The following is a 16,769-nucleotide window of genomic DNA, read 5'->3' on the forward strand; positions in this document are numbered from 1 at the left end:
AACATGAATATGGTCTTACTTTTGCTGTTTTCTGCTCATAACTTGGTTGAAATGAACGAAGCGTCTGCCAACACCTAATCCATTCTTTTGTGTTACATTGAAATGATTCCCAGTGGCAACAAATGGCCCAGGGTTTAAGAGGTTCATACAAGAAATCAACATGGTAAAAAATGTGGCTGCATCATTAAGGTTGGAACAGAAATAGACCTGAATGAAAGCTAAAACTGCACCTTATCCTCTCAGATTTATCAATATGAATCCTATTTAAAATAAGCATACAGATATAAATGATGTCTATTAGGAGATACAAATTAGAGAAAGATGTACAGTAACTACAGGCAGTGAGGATCCAACTACAGAAGAGGATTAGGGCCACTGGGGGGAAAAAAAGGTCATTATATATATATTATATATATTATAATTATATATATATATCTATATATATATATATATATAATATATATATCTATACTTGGGTGTGTGTATATATATATATATATATATATATATTATATATATATAATATACACAATTCTGAGAAAATGTCAGAACTATGAGATTAATGTGAGAATTCTGAGAAAAAAAGTCCGAATTTTGAGATAAATTCTGAATTCTGAGATTAAAGTCAGCATTCTGAGAAAAATTCTTAGCAAAAAAAGTCAGAATTCAGACTTTTTTGCTAAGAATTTTTTCTCAGAAATCTGAATTCTCACAGATTAATAATAAATAAATAAATATATATACACACACACACACACACACACATATATATATATATATATATATATATCTCTATATATTATATATATAATATATATATATATATATATATATATATATATACTGGACCTCATTTTTTCCCCCAGTAGCCCTGATCCTCTTCCTTATCTAACTCATGCAAACTAACCTGACTTTTTTTTTTTTTTTTTCCATTATACAAGTGTTTAAAGTATAAACCATCTCATCATATTAGACAGCAGTGGTGGCAGATGAAAACATTCTGTTATGTCAGTCAGCTGTTTTCATGAGTACTTGGACGAATTGTGGGACAGAATTCCATTCTATTCTCTGCTAAACAAAGTACTGAAGCTCCTTTCCTTCGCATGTAGACAATTCACACATCTCATCACGGCTGACAGTTATTCCATGCATTAATGTCTGAAAAATTAACATTTTCTCTTGTGTTTATGCCTTTTATCCACATGAAAAATCTCCAGTTTAGGTCACTGAAAATGATGACTTGTAAACAGTCCAGCTAAAGTTGAGACTTTAGAAAACTTTTATGGCACCAAATGTCAAAGAACTGCATCAACATCATGTGTGCGACCATTGTTTATCCTAACACTAACCCCATAACGGTGTTTTAGTGTATTTATGCAGGTTTTTATAGATGAAAACAATGGTGTGTATGATGTTATCACTGAAAATATCAATTTCTATTAATACATACATACATAGTACGTGTATACATGACATTAGATACTTTAGATTATTTCACAGTTATGAACCTTCCTCCACAAAAACAACTATTCAGACACATTTTTTTAGTCCCCTAGTGCTCAACTTCCTGTTTAGCCCCATTCTCCAGCTACAAAATCCAACCCTGAATCAAATCCAGTTCATGACGTTGACTGTAAAAAATGTTTGCATTGGTAAAAACAATCCCAATACAGTTGTTTGGCTCTGAAAATACATAAATACATACATACATACATACATACAGACTGTAACACTTACATAATTGTAGAAAGGCTATTTACTGAAAATATTTGGACTTTTCATTTATGTAACTCAAAAAATGCCTTGAGCCATTTTATTTCTAAGAATGTTAATTAGATTATCATTAAATTACTATAACATGGTGACGAGACATAACTGATGTGTAACTGAGTCAAGTGAAGTTGAAATTTGATAGAAACATAACAAATACATTCCAGTAAAGAGGTCCTGGGTAGGCTACATTCTTTTTGTCTTTTTTTGTTGTTCTGTCCTGTTTTGACACTTAAATCACACAGTAAAGCAAATCAACTACCAGGACCTGAAAGTAGGAGTCCTGAAAAAAAAGGAACAAAAGCACTCCCAGTAGTTTTTATGACACTTTTATGGCTGCAAAACCCAACCAGCCTGTTTTAACCTCCTAAGACTCAGCTATGGGTTTTCTGTCCACATTTGTGGACAAGAGTTTCACAACTTTATCCCAAAAAAAAAGAAAAGAAAACTTTCTGCCACAAAGGCCATTCCATAAAAATTTTAAAAACTGGATCTGAAAAAACTGTTGCATCATGATGTTTCCAATATAGGCACTTATTTAATAAAAACAAAAAAAAGCTTGGATTTGGCTGACATGTCCTGGGTCTCAGAAGGTTCATGAAATAGGGTCCTGAAAGGATGTGTGGTTTTATGGAGCAAATTGGGACAAAGTAATTTTTTTTTACTAGTCATTCATTCACGCTGAATTTATTTCCAAGAAATGAGGTCAGCAAAAAAAAAAAAAAAACATTCATGAGAAAAATGTAGTGATTCAGATCATCACTCTGAACTTTCACATTACTTCCAGAAACAGTTTTACAAGTGAAAAATAATTTCTTAATTCCACTTTGTTCCTTCTTCAACTAATTTGTTATTAGAAACTCATAGAACTCTCTATTAATTTGTCTTCAGATGTGTAGAGAGATTTTCTTTCAGGGGAGATTAAATTTGATCAACTTTTTCTTTATATTAATTAATTTTTAAATAGATCACTGATGTGTAATTTGTTATCTATTAAACCAGGGGTGTCAAACTCGTTTTAGTTCAGGGGCCACATTCAGCCTGATTTGATCTGCACTGGGCCAGACCAGAAAAATAATAACAGAATAACCTATAAATAATGACAACTCCAAATTTTTGTCTCTGTTTTAATGTAAAAAAAAAACCCATTAAATTATGAAAATACTTACTTTTATAAACTATCAAAAAAAAAAAAAAAACCTGAAAAAACTGAGATTTAAATTAAAAAACGTAAGAAAATTTAGCGCAATTTTAACAATATTATTCCATCCATCCATCCATTCTCTTCCGCTTATCCGGGGCCGGGTCGCGGGGGTAACAGTCTAAGCAGGGATGCCCAGACTTCCCTCTCCCCAGACACCTCCTCCAGCTCTTCCGGGGGGATCCCGAGGCGTTCCCAGGCCAGCCGAGAGACATAGTCTCTCCAACGTGTCCTGGGTCTTCCCCGAGGTCTCCTCCCGGTGGGACATGCCCGGAACACCTCCCAGGGAGGCGTCCAGGAGGCATCCGAAACAGATGCCCGAGCCACCTCAGCTGGCCCCTCTCGACGCGGAGGAGCAGCGGCTCTACTCCGAGCTCCTCCCTGGTGACTGAGCTCCTCACCCTATCCCTAAGGGTGCGCCCAGCCACCCGACGGAGGAAACTCATTTCGACCGCTTGTATCCGGGATCTTGTCCTTTCGGTCATGACCCAAAGCTCATGACCATAGGTGAGGGTAGGAACGTAGATTGAATATTATTCCTCCACTTCTCATTTGTCCATGTGCATTATGGATCAGATCTACAAAGACCCTAAACACTGAAGAACAGGCAGAAAAATTGTTAAAATTGTGCTGAATTTTCTTCAGACATTTCAGGTTGTTCATATTTGTTCAGGTTATTCATATTTTAATGTTACAGGATAGTTTGTAAATGTAAATATTTTCATAATTTAATGTTATTTTTTGCACTAAAACAAAGACAAAAAATGTAAATTGTTAATTATAGATTTTTTTTTGGCTTAATTGAAGATTTTTTTACTTAATTGAAGATTTTTTGATGATTGATCTGATTTTTTTTGTGTGTTCGTTCATATTATACATTAAATGCAACTTCTATCAGTTTTGAGTCTGAACTGAATGCGATCCTGAAGTGACCCGCATGCGCAAAAGAGGTCCTGACGTAATACATGACCACGCAGACATGCACTGTGTTTACGAAAGTAAATATGTTTTTCCCACCACTTCTCCTGGGATGCAGAATTGTGACATTTGTCGCATTTCAGTGATGTAAAGGTCGGATAAATGTGACCTGGCCGTTCAAACTGAAGTCACATTGCAAAATATTGGATACGTACGATTTAGGATCACATATGAAAGTGGCCTGGGTCAGATTTGAAAAAATCCAGTTTGTGCTGTTCAAACTGTCTTTAACAGATCAAATACAGGTCACATATGGGCAAAAAAATCAGATTTGGGCCACATTTGCCTGCAGTCTGACCGCAGCATTAGTTCGGAGCAGGGACACTTTGCTTCTTCTCCCCCCTCTTGTGTTTCCATGTTGTGCCGTCACGTGACTCAGCTGTGCAACGTAAACAAAAAAGCCACCGGCTCAGGTGTCCCGCCCACCAGCACACGCACAACGCATGCACAGACTGAGACACAGAGCAGAAGGATGGCATGGAAGAGCAGCGCCATGTGGGTATATTTTATTTTCAGGCCAAAAATGAAACAACAGCAAGCTGAATAATTTGTAAAAAGGCTATAAGGTACAGATCCTTTAGATTTAATTTTTGTATTGCAGTTTCTGAACACTACCTGAAAAAATTATTTGTTTTAATTTGGTTTCTCGTGATCATTCTGTGCACGTTATTAATTTACGAAAAAAACATTCCAGCCATGACAATATATGGGGAAAAACTGTTTTGTAACTGTTCTATTGTTTCTGAAAAAAACTTATTTTGATAATAAAGTATTTTCTGTTTACTTATAAACTATGCCCTAATTCTGTCCTGGGTTTTAATTATTTAATAATAAGAAAGGAAACACCACTAAACACTTAAAGGTCATGAAAATGAATTGAGATTTATCAATTCGATTATGCATCCACCTTAATTCTTGAAACGTATCAGTATCGGTATCGATACTGGTGATACTGGCCCTTTGTTTATTTGGTATCAGATCGATACCAAAATATGCAATATCTTACGCCACTACTGCAAATCTGAACTGTCTTAAGAAAAATATGTGCAATTTTAATAATATTATGCCTCAGCTTCTCATTTACACATGTGCATTACAACTTACAGATCACAGTGGAGCTACAAAGACACAAAACATTTAGTAACAGCTGTAATATTGTGAAAAATTTGGAGATTGGAGTTTGAAACAAAAATGAATTTGACACCTTTGATGATTAGTTAGAAAGTTTGGTGTTGAAATGGTTCAATGGCAGCTCACTGCTCCTACAGTACTATGAGCTAAAGCTAATGCTGACGCTAGGTGCTGTGTATGTGTATTATGGGTAAAATGCATAGACTGAATGGCCCTACAGAGAGAAAAAAGCATGTTAACCTTTAACCTTTATATGTTATTAGCTGATTCAAGGCACCGTTTACTGAAATACTGCACTCTTCGGCTGTCAATAGGCTACATCAATGAAATAAAATTTACAAAAATACAAATAAAGTTAAGAATGAATATAAGAAGTGGGCGCATGCAACTGTGATGGATTTTGGACTACGCGTCTTGGCCGTGACTCAACCATTTTTGGACAAAAGGACATACATTGGTCATGTGTGAGCTAATTCTAAATGCTAGCTTGCTGTCTACCTACAATAATAAACTTCATAATATTTGTGTCTTGTTTGTCTAACCTATAAAACATAGAAAAATAGTCATGTTCTCTGTCAAAATGTTTTACTTGACCTAATTTTTTTCTAATATGGAGCAAAAATTTAAAGGTAAGTCAGATCACTTAAGAGTCAAAAAAAAAAAAAAAAAAAACACAACCAAAAAATTTTTTTAAAATATGTAAATCAGTGTAAATCAATGGGAGTTAGGGAGTTTTGGAAGTAGCATCTAGTGGTCATCCATGGCTTTACACCTTAATATACTTCTACATTTACTTCGGGGTCGCTGTCCTCGTCCGTGTATCAAATACCATTTTTCTATTCAACTGAATGCTCACATTATTTTACCTTCGTCAGTCTTTGAGAACACCAACACGCCTCACATTGTTTTAAGGCAGCTGTTGACATTTCTTAATTTGACATGCATCCACTCACAAGATCATGCACTCAGAATAGATCAAGAAGTTTATTCACCGTTTACTTTGCAATGTATTCATAACCAGAGTACTGAAGAACAGTACAATTCAACATTTCTTGCGTGTATAACGAAGACAAACTTATGATTTCATTCGTATTAAGTCATTTACTACGCTGCCAAAAATGGAACAAGAAACATACAAAGTCCCGTTTTTCTTTAAAAACTCGTTAATGTCACAGACACAATCATCTGTGTTGTTTGAGAGGCTGTGGGCAAAGAAGAGACATTAATTGTAAAAATGCAATGTGATGTTGCTTGCAGTGATTAATCCAAATATACACGGTTAATGTTGTGGAGCACTGTGAGAATATGCAGAGATGTGTTTACTGACCCTGCCGACCTCAAACTACATGTTCAAGAATAGGATAAGGCAAGTGAAGGGAGATGTCTGCAAAAATCAGGTCTGATAAGAATGCACTAACACAAATAATCTGAATAATAACGATTGTACAAGAGGAAACCAAAAGTAAATGAGCTGCTATAGACCCCAATGTTAAAATATCCAACGTTACAGCAGAATTCATGTGTAAGCTGTAGCATAAAAACAGTTTCAGGCCAAAAATTGTGACTTGTCAGGAGTTAAACCTTCCAACTTTGACTTGAATTGCACCATTTTCATTGCAGCACCAGTTCTGGTGAGCAGGATGTAACTAAGAAGAACATCAGAAGAGCTGTCATGCTAAGGCTTCATAATGTTTACCAGTGCTTTATTACAATACCCTCCCTGTTAGCATAATTTAGCTTCATCAAAGTGTGATCACATCACAACCTTGTGGTCCCTTTGTTTTAGCTGAGTGGAGTCGAGTGGGAGAAGAAGCTCCGTTCCCACAATCCACTCCAATTTTGTCACAACAATCAGGTGATCTCTGTGGTGGCCTTTAGCATCTTATCCACAGGCTAGAAAATTATGACACCATGTGATAACATTTAAAACAAACACAGTGATAAGATGAACTTTGACTAAATATTAGAACGCTGAGTCAAAGTAGGAAAACTGATCCCATTACTTCATGTAACTCAAGTTAAAGCTAATATACACAATATATTTTCCTTACTGAGGAAACAGATGAATTTAACAATCTTTAGCTTCATTGGCTAATGCTGCTATACATTTTTACACTGCATTATTTGGTCTTTTAGCTAGCCGGCTAATTAGGCCAGCTAACTTAATTTGGTGCTAACATATCATACACATTTGCATAATATAATATTTAGTACATATTCCTCACTGGGGAAACAGATGAATTTGTAATATTTCTCTGCTAGTTTGACAGTCTTTAGCTTCACTGGCTAATGTTAGTATTATTTTGGTCATTTAGCTAGCCGGCGAATTAGGCCAGCTAAGGCTAATTTGGTGCTAATATATCACACACATTTGCACACTATAATATTTAGTTTTTATATTCCTCGCTGGGGAAACAGATGAATTTGTCATATTTCTCTGCTAGTTTGACAGTCTTTAGCTTCACTGGCTGTTAGTATTATTTTGGTCTGTTAGTTACCGGCTAATTAGGCCAGCTAATGCTAATACATCACATACATTTACATACTATAATACTGTGTTACATTATCACATTTACAGTTTTACATACAGTAATAAATATTAACACATACATTACTACATCACTATTGTAATTATGTATGCGTTAATATTTATTAAGTAGCTGTATTTGGTTCTTGCATGTGTAAATACAAGTGTTTAAAGGAAGTTAGGGGTAGCATGAGCACAGGCATATTCTGTTTTTTCTTGGACCGCGATATCTTTTTCATCTCTCATTGAGTAAAATGGAAAAATATCTAAATATGAATCAATGAATTTCATTAGAAGGCAAAAAGCTTGAATGTAAAACAGTTTATATGGCATAATTTCATCGGAACTGAATTAATTTTTATAGTAGTAACTGTGTCACAACAGACAATTTAGAGGCATGAGAATATTGACCAAAGCATTTTATTTTCAGTCCTTTATTTATTTTGTTTAAAACAAATTATACATGCATTGATTTTTCAAGAGTGTACTTTGAACACTTACTTAACTCCTGCCACCTTAAATTAGAGCATAACCTTTACCATACCAATAGTTATCCTGCATGTACTTGTAGATTTATTAAAATTTTGCATCTTTTACACACATTTCTGAAAAAAACACCACCTGTCCCATCAACTATCCTTGAATAAGAAGTACCCACCAAATAAACAAGCTGGTCAGAAGTTACAGATTGTTGGGAAATGATTTACAATGTAGGATTAAATAGGAACAACTGGACTGATACGTAAAACACATATACTGACTTTAAAAGTGTATGTGTATGTACAGTACAGAGACATTAGGCCTCAATGACTCAGAACATTAAAATATTAAAAAACAGACGAGGCTGACAAATATTAAGACTAAAACGACATGTACATTTGAAGACCAGCTGTTTATTAGTCCATCCTATTTACGATAAAGCAGGTTTTTCCTTTTGCTGTACATGGAACTGAGACAAAACACAGCATCAGTAACCACAGTGGGCAGAAAGGGGAAGAGCTTGAAGAAAAACATGTCCGCGAAAGACACCAGTAGGTATCTGTGTTTGGGCTGGGCTGATGTGATGGCGTGCAGCATGGCGTTGATGACCAGGCTGGCGTTACTGAAACCCGCTTTGCATGTTGACAGGAAGTAGTTGTTGGCCAGCTCTATGTACTGCCGGTTGAAGATTTGCTTGCGTTCCTCGTCTAATTTGTTCCATATATCCGAGCTCGTCTTCATCTTCAGGATGTTGGTGGCTTGGCCAAAGTTGCCTGGTTGGATGATACTCACCTTGGAAAAAAAAAAAAAAAAAGGCCAGTAAGGGTCAGTAAGTTAATGACAAAGTCATGAAGGCACATTAGCATTATCTTGACATCTGTCAATCACCTGTATTTATATCATCAGATAACTTATCAAACTCAAACTGGCCTACCATTGATTTCATCTCAATTCAGCTGAATGAAATCCAGCTAAAAAGAGACAAGTCATTAGGATCCATTTATTGTACATGCACTTTAACCCATAAAGACCCAGAGCTACTTTTATGACTGTTCTCAAATTCATTCGTCTATAAATTTAACCTTTCTTTTAACTGATTTATCACCAATCCCCTGTATTTTGCATTTTTTCAGTGAAAATCATGTACATTCCCATATTTGATTTACTGATCATGTAAAGGCTCAGATTAAAGTTGAGAGTTATTATAAATACAAATAGAGACAACTGGAGAAAAAGTAAAACATAGTAAAAAAAAAAAAAAAAAAAAAAAAAAAATATATATATATATATATATATATATATATATATATATATATATATATATCATTAACTGAACATAAAAACAAGTGTGTCTATCTACTGTCATTAATCAAACTCCATGGGTTTTACTGGTGAATTAATACTGTAGAAGATGACAGTGTTTCCACATCGACTATGGAGCCTCTGAATGTCCAAAAAAAGACACATGTGATGCTGCTGAAAAGCTGAAAAACTGCATTTTAAAAGAATTATTTTCATGTAGTGATAGGGTTAGTGGATCAACAGGTATTAAACATTTTAGATCAGTAGATACTATGGGTTGCCAGTGGATATTTGGGTCTTTATGGGTTAAAATTTTGGTTTGGTCCAAATCCCATTGACCAACATGGAGTAGACAGCCTTTATGATATATACTAAAGCATCTCCTAGGGGGCGATGGAGGCATTTTTCTTCACTTGTGTGGATGGTTGGAAGACAGAATCAGATGAAGGAACATTCCATGTCCTACAGGGCTGCGATTGGGTCATTAGTTTCTATTACATTGAAATACGTACTAATATTTAAACTAGTGTAACATGGTAATTGCAGTTAGCATCTGTCTTTAACACACCACATCTTAATGAAGCAGCACAAAACAAAAATATACAGGGACATTTACATACATCCATGAATCCCTGGACCCTTTAAAGTCATTAAAAAGTGGGTCAATGAGCCATTTCCCGTCATGTTCCATCTGTGGGTTTAATTTGACTGATGGGAAGCAAAGATTAACAATGCTACAGCAGTAAAACTAATGTTTTTATCTGTATTCACATCACATTTTATACTGATTAGACAGCTGATACAAGCAACACAAATGAAATGGGACTGATCTGACCGAGGTAAACAAGCCTTAGCATCTAGTATCTTGGCCCCATTTACCGTTGAAGATTGTGATCATCTTTTGCGACCACAGACTTCCCACACTGTTCCTTCAGGCCCAAATTGAACATAATTTGTAGATTGTGTGGACTTAACCGTACCTTCACACCAAAACTGGCCATTTCAACCCTTAAGCAATCCGCAAAAGCCTCCAGTCCTCTTTTGGACACGCTGTAGGCCCCATGTTCAGGCAGTTGAAGAAGGCGAAGATACTAGACACGTAGATCATCCGTCCTGTGGAAGGAAGGCGGGAATGTGACAAGAGTAGAGCATGAATGTGAGGGTCTCATCAGGCTTCGGCTCTGAGTTTACCTCTGGCAGCTCGAACCAGAGGGAGGAAGGCGATGGAGGTCCTGATGGAGCCGAACAGGTTGACGTCTAGCATGTGGTGGAAGTCTTCAATGGTGCTCCATTCGATTTCAGCCCAGTCTGAAATGCCGGCATTGTTCACAACTGCCCACAGACCTGGCAAAGGTCAAAGGTTAAACATACTGTATTACTGTCCAGAAGGAAAATGTGTACAGATGAATTCTTATACATGTGTGTTTATGTGGTTTTAGCTGGTGTAGAGGCGAATTTTTCTAAAAGAATCCTTGAACACGATACAGGAGCACATTAGACTCAACATCTTGTAAACATTAAATCTCAATGTCATCGTTATGGGAAAATATGTCTCTATGTTCCTGCGTGTTCAGAAGGGATGAGGATGAAGTTTGTATTTTTCTGTACTGGCTTTTTGTATGTTGCCGCTGTTAACTGTGAAATTTCCCCACAGTGGGATAATAAAGTCATATCGCATCTTATTCGAGCATATCGTTTACTACATAGCATCATATTTTTGGCCAAATTGTGATATCTGCCTATATTTACTGTCCAAACACTGCTGCTTCATTTTAGATATCACAATTTGGCCAGAAAAATGACTTTGGCAATAGTTTCCATAGTTCGATATTAATAGACACAGAATATTTTTACTAGAAGAAGTATGTTTATAAAATTTAGGCTTACTAAATCGTACCTTTTGTCGTCAATAGCCAATATATGTATAAGAATCAGAATAAGAATATTTTATTAATCCCATGGTAAATTATTGAGAGAGAGAGAGAGAAAAAGAGGGAGCGAGAGAGAGATATTTACTTATTTAAACAGAACATTACTGTAAAAAAATCAAAATCCTACCAAGTGTATTTTTCTCATTTCTTGTCAAAATATCTCCTCACACGTAAAATAAGGCATGATCACCTGAAGAGTAACTTTCCAGTGAGATATGACAACTTATTTTATATTTTATACTTTATAGATCTTGAAAATCTTATTTCAAGAAATCTTACAAGATAATTTTCACTTGTCCCATTGGCAGATGGGATTGGCCATAAGTGAACCAAAAAAAGAAAAACAAATGTCACACAACGTACAGCTATTTCATTGTGTATTTTTAAACAGTACTTTATGTCTGAAAAGGAGTTGGAAGAAACTGAGCTTTATATCGTCCAACCCCAATCTTACATGACTTGTCTCATCAGCTCATGTATACAGTCCATACATCTAAATACACGGCAAAAAAGGGGTGTCTAAAAACAACTTTAAAAACACTAAATCTGAGGAAAAAGGTACTCAATCACAATCAAAATCACCTCAAGAGTTAGCAATGGCAGATTTTTTTGCTTGAAGGAAGTGAAAAGTGAAAATTATCTTGGTAAGATTTCTTGAAATAAGATTTTCAAGATCTATTGTCTAAAAATCACTTCTTAAATCTGACTGAAAAGTTACTCTTGAGGTGATTATGTCTCATCTTAAGTGTGATGAGATATTTGGACTAGAAATGAGAAAAATACACTTGATAAGAATTTTTGCAGTGTAACCACTACACCACACCTACTCCTGACTACATAGCAAAAAAAAACGGGTGTCTAAAAGCAAGATTAAAAACACTAAATCTGAGGAAAAGGGTACTCAGAATAAGTGAAATATCTGTCCATGCAGCAAGATCATTTCACTTGACATGATTTCTTGAATTAAGATTGTTAAATCTAGAAATAAGCATATCTACAGATGTATGAACACTTAAAATAAGAAACTAACTCCTAAAACAAGATCATTTATCCAACACTTCTAAATCTAAGTTGTTTTTTTAAATCTAGGTAAGAACTAAATAATTTGCAGTGTAAATATAAACCAAATATACACATTAAACACACACTTAGAACAGCAATTTGTACTATAAGAACTACAATACATGCAATATTTGACCTAATATCACCAAAATCAGTCCAGTATGTGTTTTAGTGTTGACTTTTTTTGACTCTTTCTTTTTGTTTTTGAGTCTGAACACAATATTTGACTGCTTTACCTTTCTCTGGCAGGTTGTTTTGGACCGTCGTCTTGGCCTGTCGTACGTCTTCATCATTTGTGACGTCCAGCTTGAGGATTTTCAGATTACTGGAGCTCTTCCCGGCCAGACTCTGAGCCCCGGCCCCTTCTGGATACAAACACCCGGCGAACACCACGAAGCCTTTCAGGTCCAGGCTCAGAGCCAGCTGGTGTCCGAAGCCGCTGTCGCAGCCCGTTATCAGCACGCCGTAACCATGGCAACCCTGCAAAGGTCCACGGTGCTGATGGGAGAAGAGCTTGACGAGGTAGAAGAGCAGGATGGCGATGATGGGGATGACACCGATGATCGGGCCGATGACTGATATGGTAATCATGCTGGTGTGTGTCTGCGGACTGAGGAGCATTCACAAACTAAAGGCCTTTATAAACATTTCCCAACGTTCCAGCAGATAAGAACGCACTTTGGTCTGTCTTCAGATGTGTGAGGCTCAATTTCACACAGTTGAGTCAGCTTTCATGTGACCTGAAAGACACCTCTGTTGTCCAAGAAAAAACCCCAACACCAAATTTTCTTTTTCTGTTCTGCTTTCTTTTCTTTTCTTTGGCTTTATATCCTTGGATAACTTCATTTCTGTGAATGATGACCCTTATCAATACAAGTCAGAATAAATCCACTATTTGTTAGAGCTCAGAGTTGGGGTTTAGCTTTAAAAAAACATTTTCATTTCATTTTTTTCAGATTTTTTCAGGAATCACAATTCGGGGTAGAACCACACAATCTGTTCAACTGACGTCACAAGGACATGATTTAGGCAAAAACAACTTTTTGTTAATAGAAATTATCTGCGTCAGAGATAAAATGTCCTAAACGTTACATGTTTTAATAAGATTAGTTGGAAAACAAATGACAAAAGCACTGGTTTGCTGATGTTTTCAAGGTATATGATATAAATTAAGATATGTTAGTTTATGTACATTTATACAATAGATTTATAAATGTTGCACTGATAGAACCTGTAAAGTGAATGTATCGTCATGTGCAGACAGTGTTTTGAAGCAGATCTAGTAGCTCTGACACATTTCTTTTGAGTTAAACCCATTCTCTCGTTCATTCTCGAATTTCACATTTTGACTGTATCTTGGACTTCAGCCAACCAATTTTTATGACTTGATTTTTCTTTATCAGTGACTCACACGTGGTAAAATTTCACTACTTTTATTCTGGAAGCATTTTACCTCGTAGAACAGTGTTATTTTACAAAGGTGATAATATGTATGTATTAGATTTCATTTCATAGAGGACGTCTTCTAGTTTCTGTATCCGACATGTAACTGAAACCCAGTCGAGACTACATCACTTTAAGAGATTTTACAAAATAATTCTCAATCTAAATCTAAACAGTGGCATTTAAACTTTCCCAGATTTATTACACGATAAAAATCAGGGGATGAGTCGTAAATAAATCCCAGTTTGTCGTATCAGAAAGAACTAAACACTACTTCAGTGCCATTTATGGAGTTTAAAGACGGTCCATCCAAACAATCTATTATTAAGATTCACATTTTTTATCAAATTCATGCTGTATTTTAACATTGCCCCCTCAGGCTTGTACTGTAGGCACTAGGCATGATGGGTAATCACTAAATCCACCTCTGTTCAGGGCCAATCTGGACTCATCAGACCATATTTTACATTGAAACACATTCTAATTTTTGTTCTCTATTAAACGTCTATTAAACGACTGTTGAAGAAATAAGAAGCTCCTCACTGCATCAGATAAAGCATTAAAGAACTGAAACAGCTTTAATAATTATCCAGTGGAAGCCTTTTTGTACCAGATTATGTATATTTTCTGTATATTTAATTTAATTCATGGTTCTATTATAGATCAGGTTATGACAGTCCTGTATAAATTAACTAAATCTATTCACAAATGTAATGTACTACATAGGATGTTGTAAGTTTTAGGACATATCAGCATATTATTAGAATATTTGTAAGATTATTATCGCTACAAACTAATGTCTCCGGAAAGATTTACACACCAGAATGACCCATTTCTTGATTATATTACATTATGGTTATTAATCTGTATGGATGCTTAATAATACACCCTTCTCTTACCTGCATGTTTACTACTACATCCAAATTAATGTTATAATTAACAAAAATCTCGTGGTAATTACATTTACATTTCTAAACCATCATATGAGCTTATGAAAGTAACTGAAAATTACATACTGTCCGTTTCAGCAAAGATTGATGTGTTGAATCTTAAATTGGGGATTTTTTCCCCATGTATGAATAGGGTGCATTTAGATATGAACAAGCATGTAAAAAATTAAAATCAGAATAATGGATTCATTATACAGAACACTGGTGCATTATATACAAAAACACAGGGGAAAAAAAGTTCAGCTGTATCAAGATAGTGTTGGTGTGAAGGTCTGGGGTAGAACGAAAGGAAATGAACAAAAACACTTACAAACTAGTGTTCAGAGAACGCAAACCTCCGGCAAGCACCCCAAACGGTGTGCATGTGTGGATCGACCGTTTCTTTCTAAATTAAACAGTTTCAAGGTTGTTCCATACAGCAGAAAAATTGCAGTCAAACATGGTAAGACTAAAATAACAAAAGTCAACAGAGCGTAGCGGAAGAGAAATAGAGCGGAACAATATTTCGTACAAAGTTGAAGCTTGGTACCAGTCATGTGTATGTCAAACTATATTAAATTCCAATCAGTATTTGTTGAGTTATAATGAAGAATGTGTCGTAAAGGGGATTTTCAGTGTTAAATTGAAATGTCCACAGAGTCCACATTCCACAGTGGATGTGGACAATTTTGAGCCAGATACAAGATATTGTTCTACAATACGGGTGGATCAAACTGGAGGCTAATCAGAGTCCTTTTGAATTTTTTATGAATCTTCCAAAATTGCTCAGTGATAAGAGACAGGAAAATTTGAGATTTTGCAACCTTGCTGTGACCTTGAACTTTGGCCTACTTGGCCCAAAATTGAATGGGTTGGTCCCAGGGCCTAGGCCTATCTGTGGGTACAATTTGGTAAAGATGGTTGTAATAGTTTTCCCGTAAAGTTGCTAACAAACAAACAAACAAACAAACAAACAAACAAACAAACAAACAAACACACAAAGCAAAGTGATCATCATACCACCTGGTGGAGGTAATAAGGGTTCTAAAAGGTGATTTGGGTAGAAATCCTCACCATCTATGAAATCTTTTAAAAGTAAAAGATTTAAGACAGAAACTAAAAAGACCTTAAACTCACAAAACCAAAGATTAAGTAGAAATAAAATTAACTTTTGGAAAAATACAAAAATAAATCAGAATAAAATGCTGTTTTTTTGTTTTAAGGGTAATAAGGGGAGATCAAAAATGGTAGCACGGATTCCTCAGAGTTCACAACCAATACCCCCCTCATATCCACACCCACTCAGGACAATGAGCCTCAGCTGTGGTGGAAACAACAGCTGAATCCACTCACACCTGATCCACAGAACCTGAAGGAAGGATCGCCTGGAACTCTAGATTCATTCATGTTGGTGTGACGGAGCACCCCCTTTGCTGGGTGCAGACAGTGCACACTCACACTCACACACACACACACACACACACACACACACAGTTTCCTGTAGTTCGTACAAGGGTGCACACTTGACTGTTCTGCACACCAACATACGCACACATTCAACACGTCCATGCTTGACACTCACCACACACTCTGCTTCCTGCAGATTGACGCTGAGTCGCCCAAACAGGGGCGTAGCTAGTGCCCCGTCTAATAAAGGGGGCGCCGGGCGGGAAAATGGTCACCTGACCATTTAGTTGGTGGTTTTCACTAATTATGTTTATTTCTCTCTGGTAGAGAGTGATTTGTGATAAATATAGAGTGGAAATGTTAAAGAGGGTATTTTTCTTTATCTCCCTTGTGTTCTGATGTGTCATCTTCTTGTGATTTTCTGAGGAAAAATCATGTTTCAATAATTGATTGCTGTGGGTCATGCCCAGTGGGAGGAGCTTTTCCATATATATGTCGGCCATTTTGGCTTTGTTGTGAGAGTGACATAGAGCTGACGGCACATTGTAGGTGTTTGTCAGTCTACAAAGAGGTTTTGACTTTTCTTTTCCTTTTTCTGTTAACTCATG

General features: G+C 36.0%; 1 protein-coding gene across 1 annotated transcript; it reads right to left on the reverse strand.

Moving 5' to 3' along the window:
• Positions 1-8,030: 8,030 nt before the first annotated feature.
• Positions 8,031-15,357, reverse strand: LOC115431052 (D-beta-hydroxybutyrate dehydrogenase, mitochondrial). Its single transcript, XM_075353507.1, is given in 5 exon segments — positions 8,031-8,879; positions 10,370-10,449; positions 10,452-10,502; positions 10,581-10,733; positions 12,619-15,357. Coding segments are annotated over 5 exon segments (1,035 nt in total). The 5' UTR covers positions 13,004-15,357; the 3' UTR covers positions 8,031-8,513.
• Positions 15,358-16,769: the final 1,412 nt, after the last annotated feature.

This window comes from Sphaeramia orbicularis, chromosome 2, assembly GCF_902148855.1.
Source record: "Sphaeramia orbicularis chromosome 2, fSphaOr1.1, whole genome shotgun sequence".
Taxonomy (NCBI): domain Eukaryota; kingdom Metazoa; phylum Chordata; class Actinopteri; order Kurtiformes; family Apogonidae; genus Sphaeramia; species Sphaeramia orbicularis.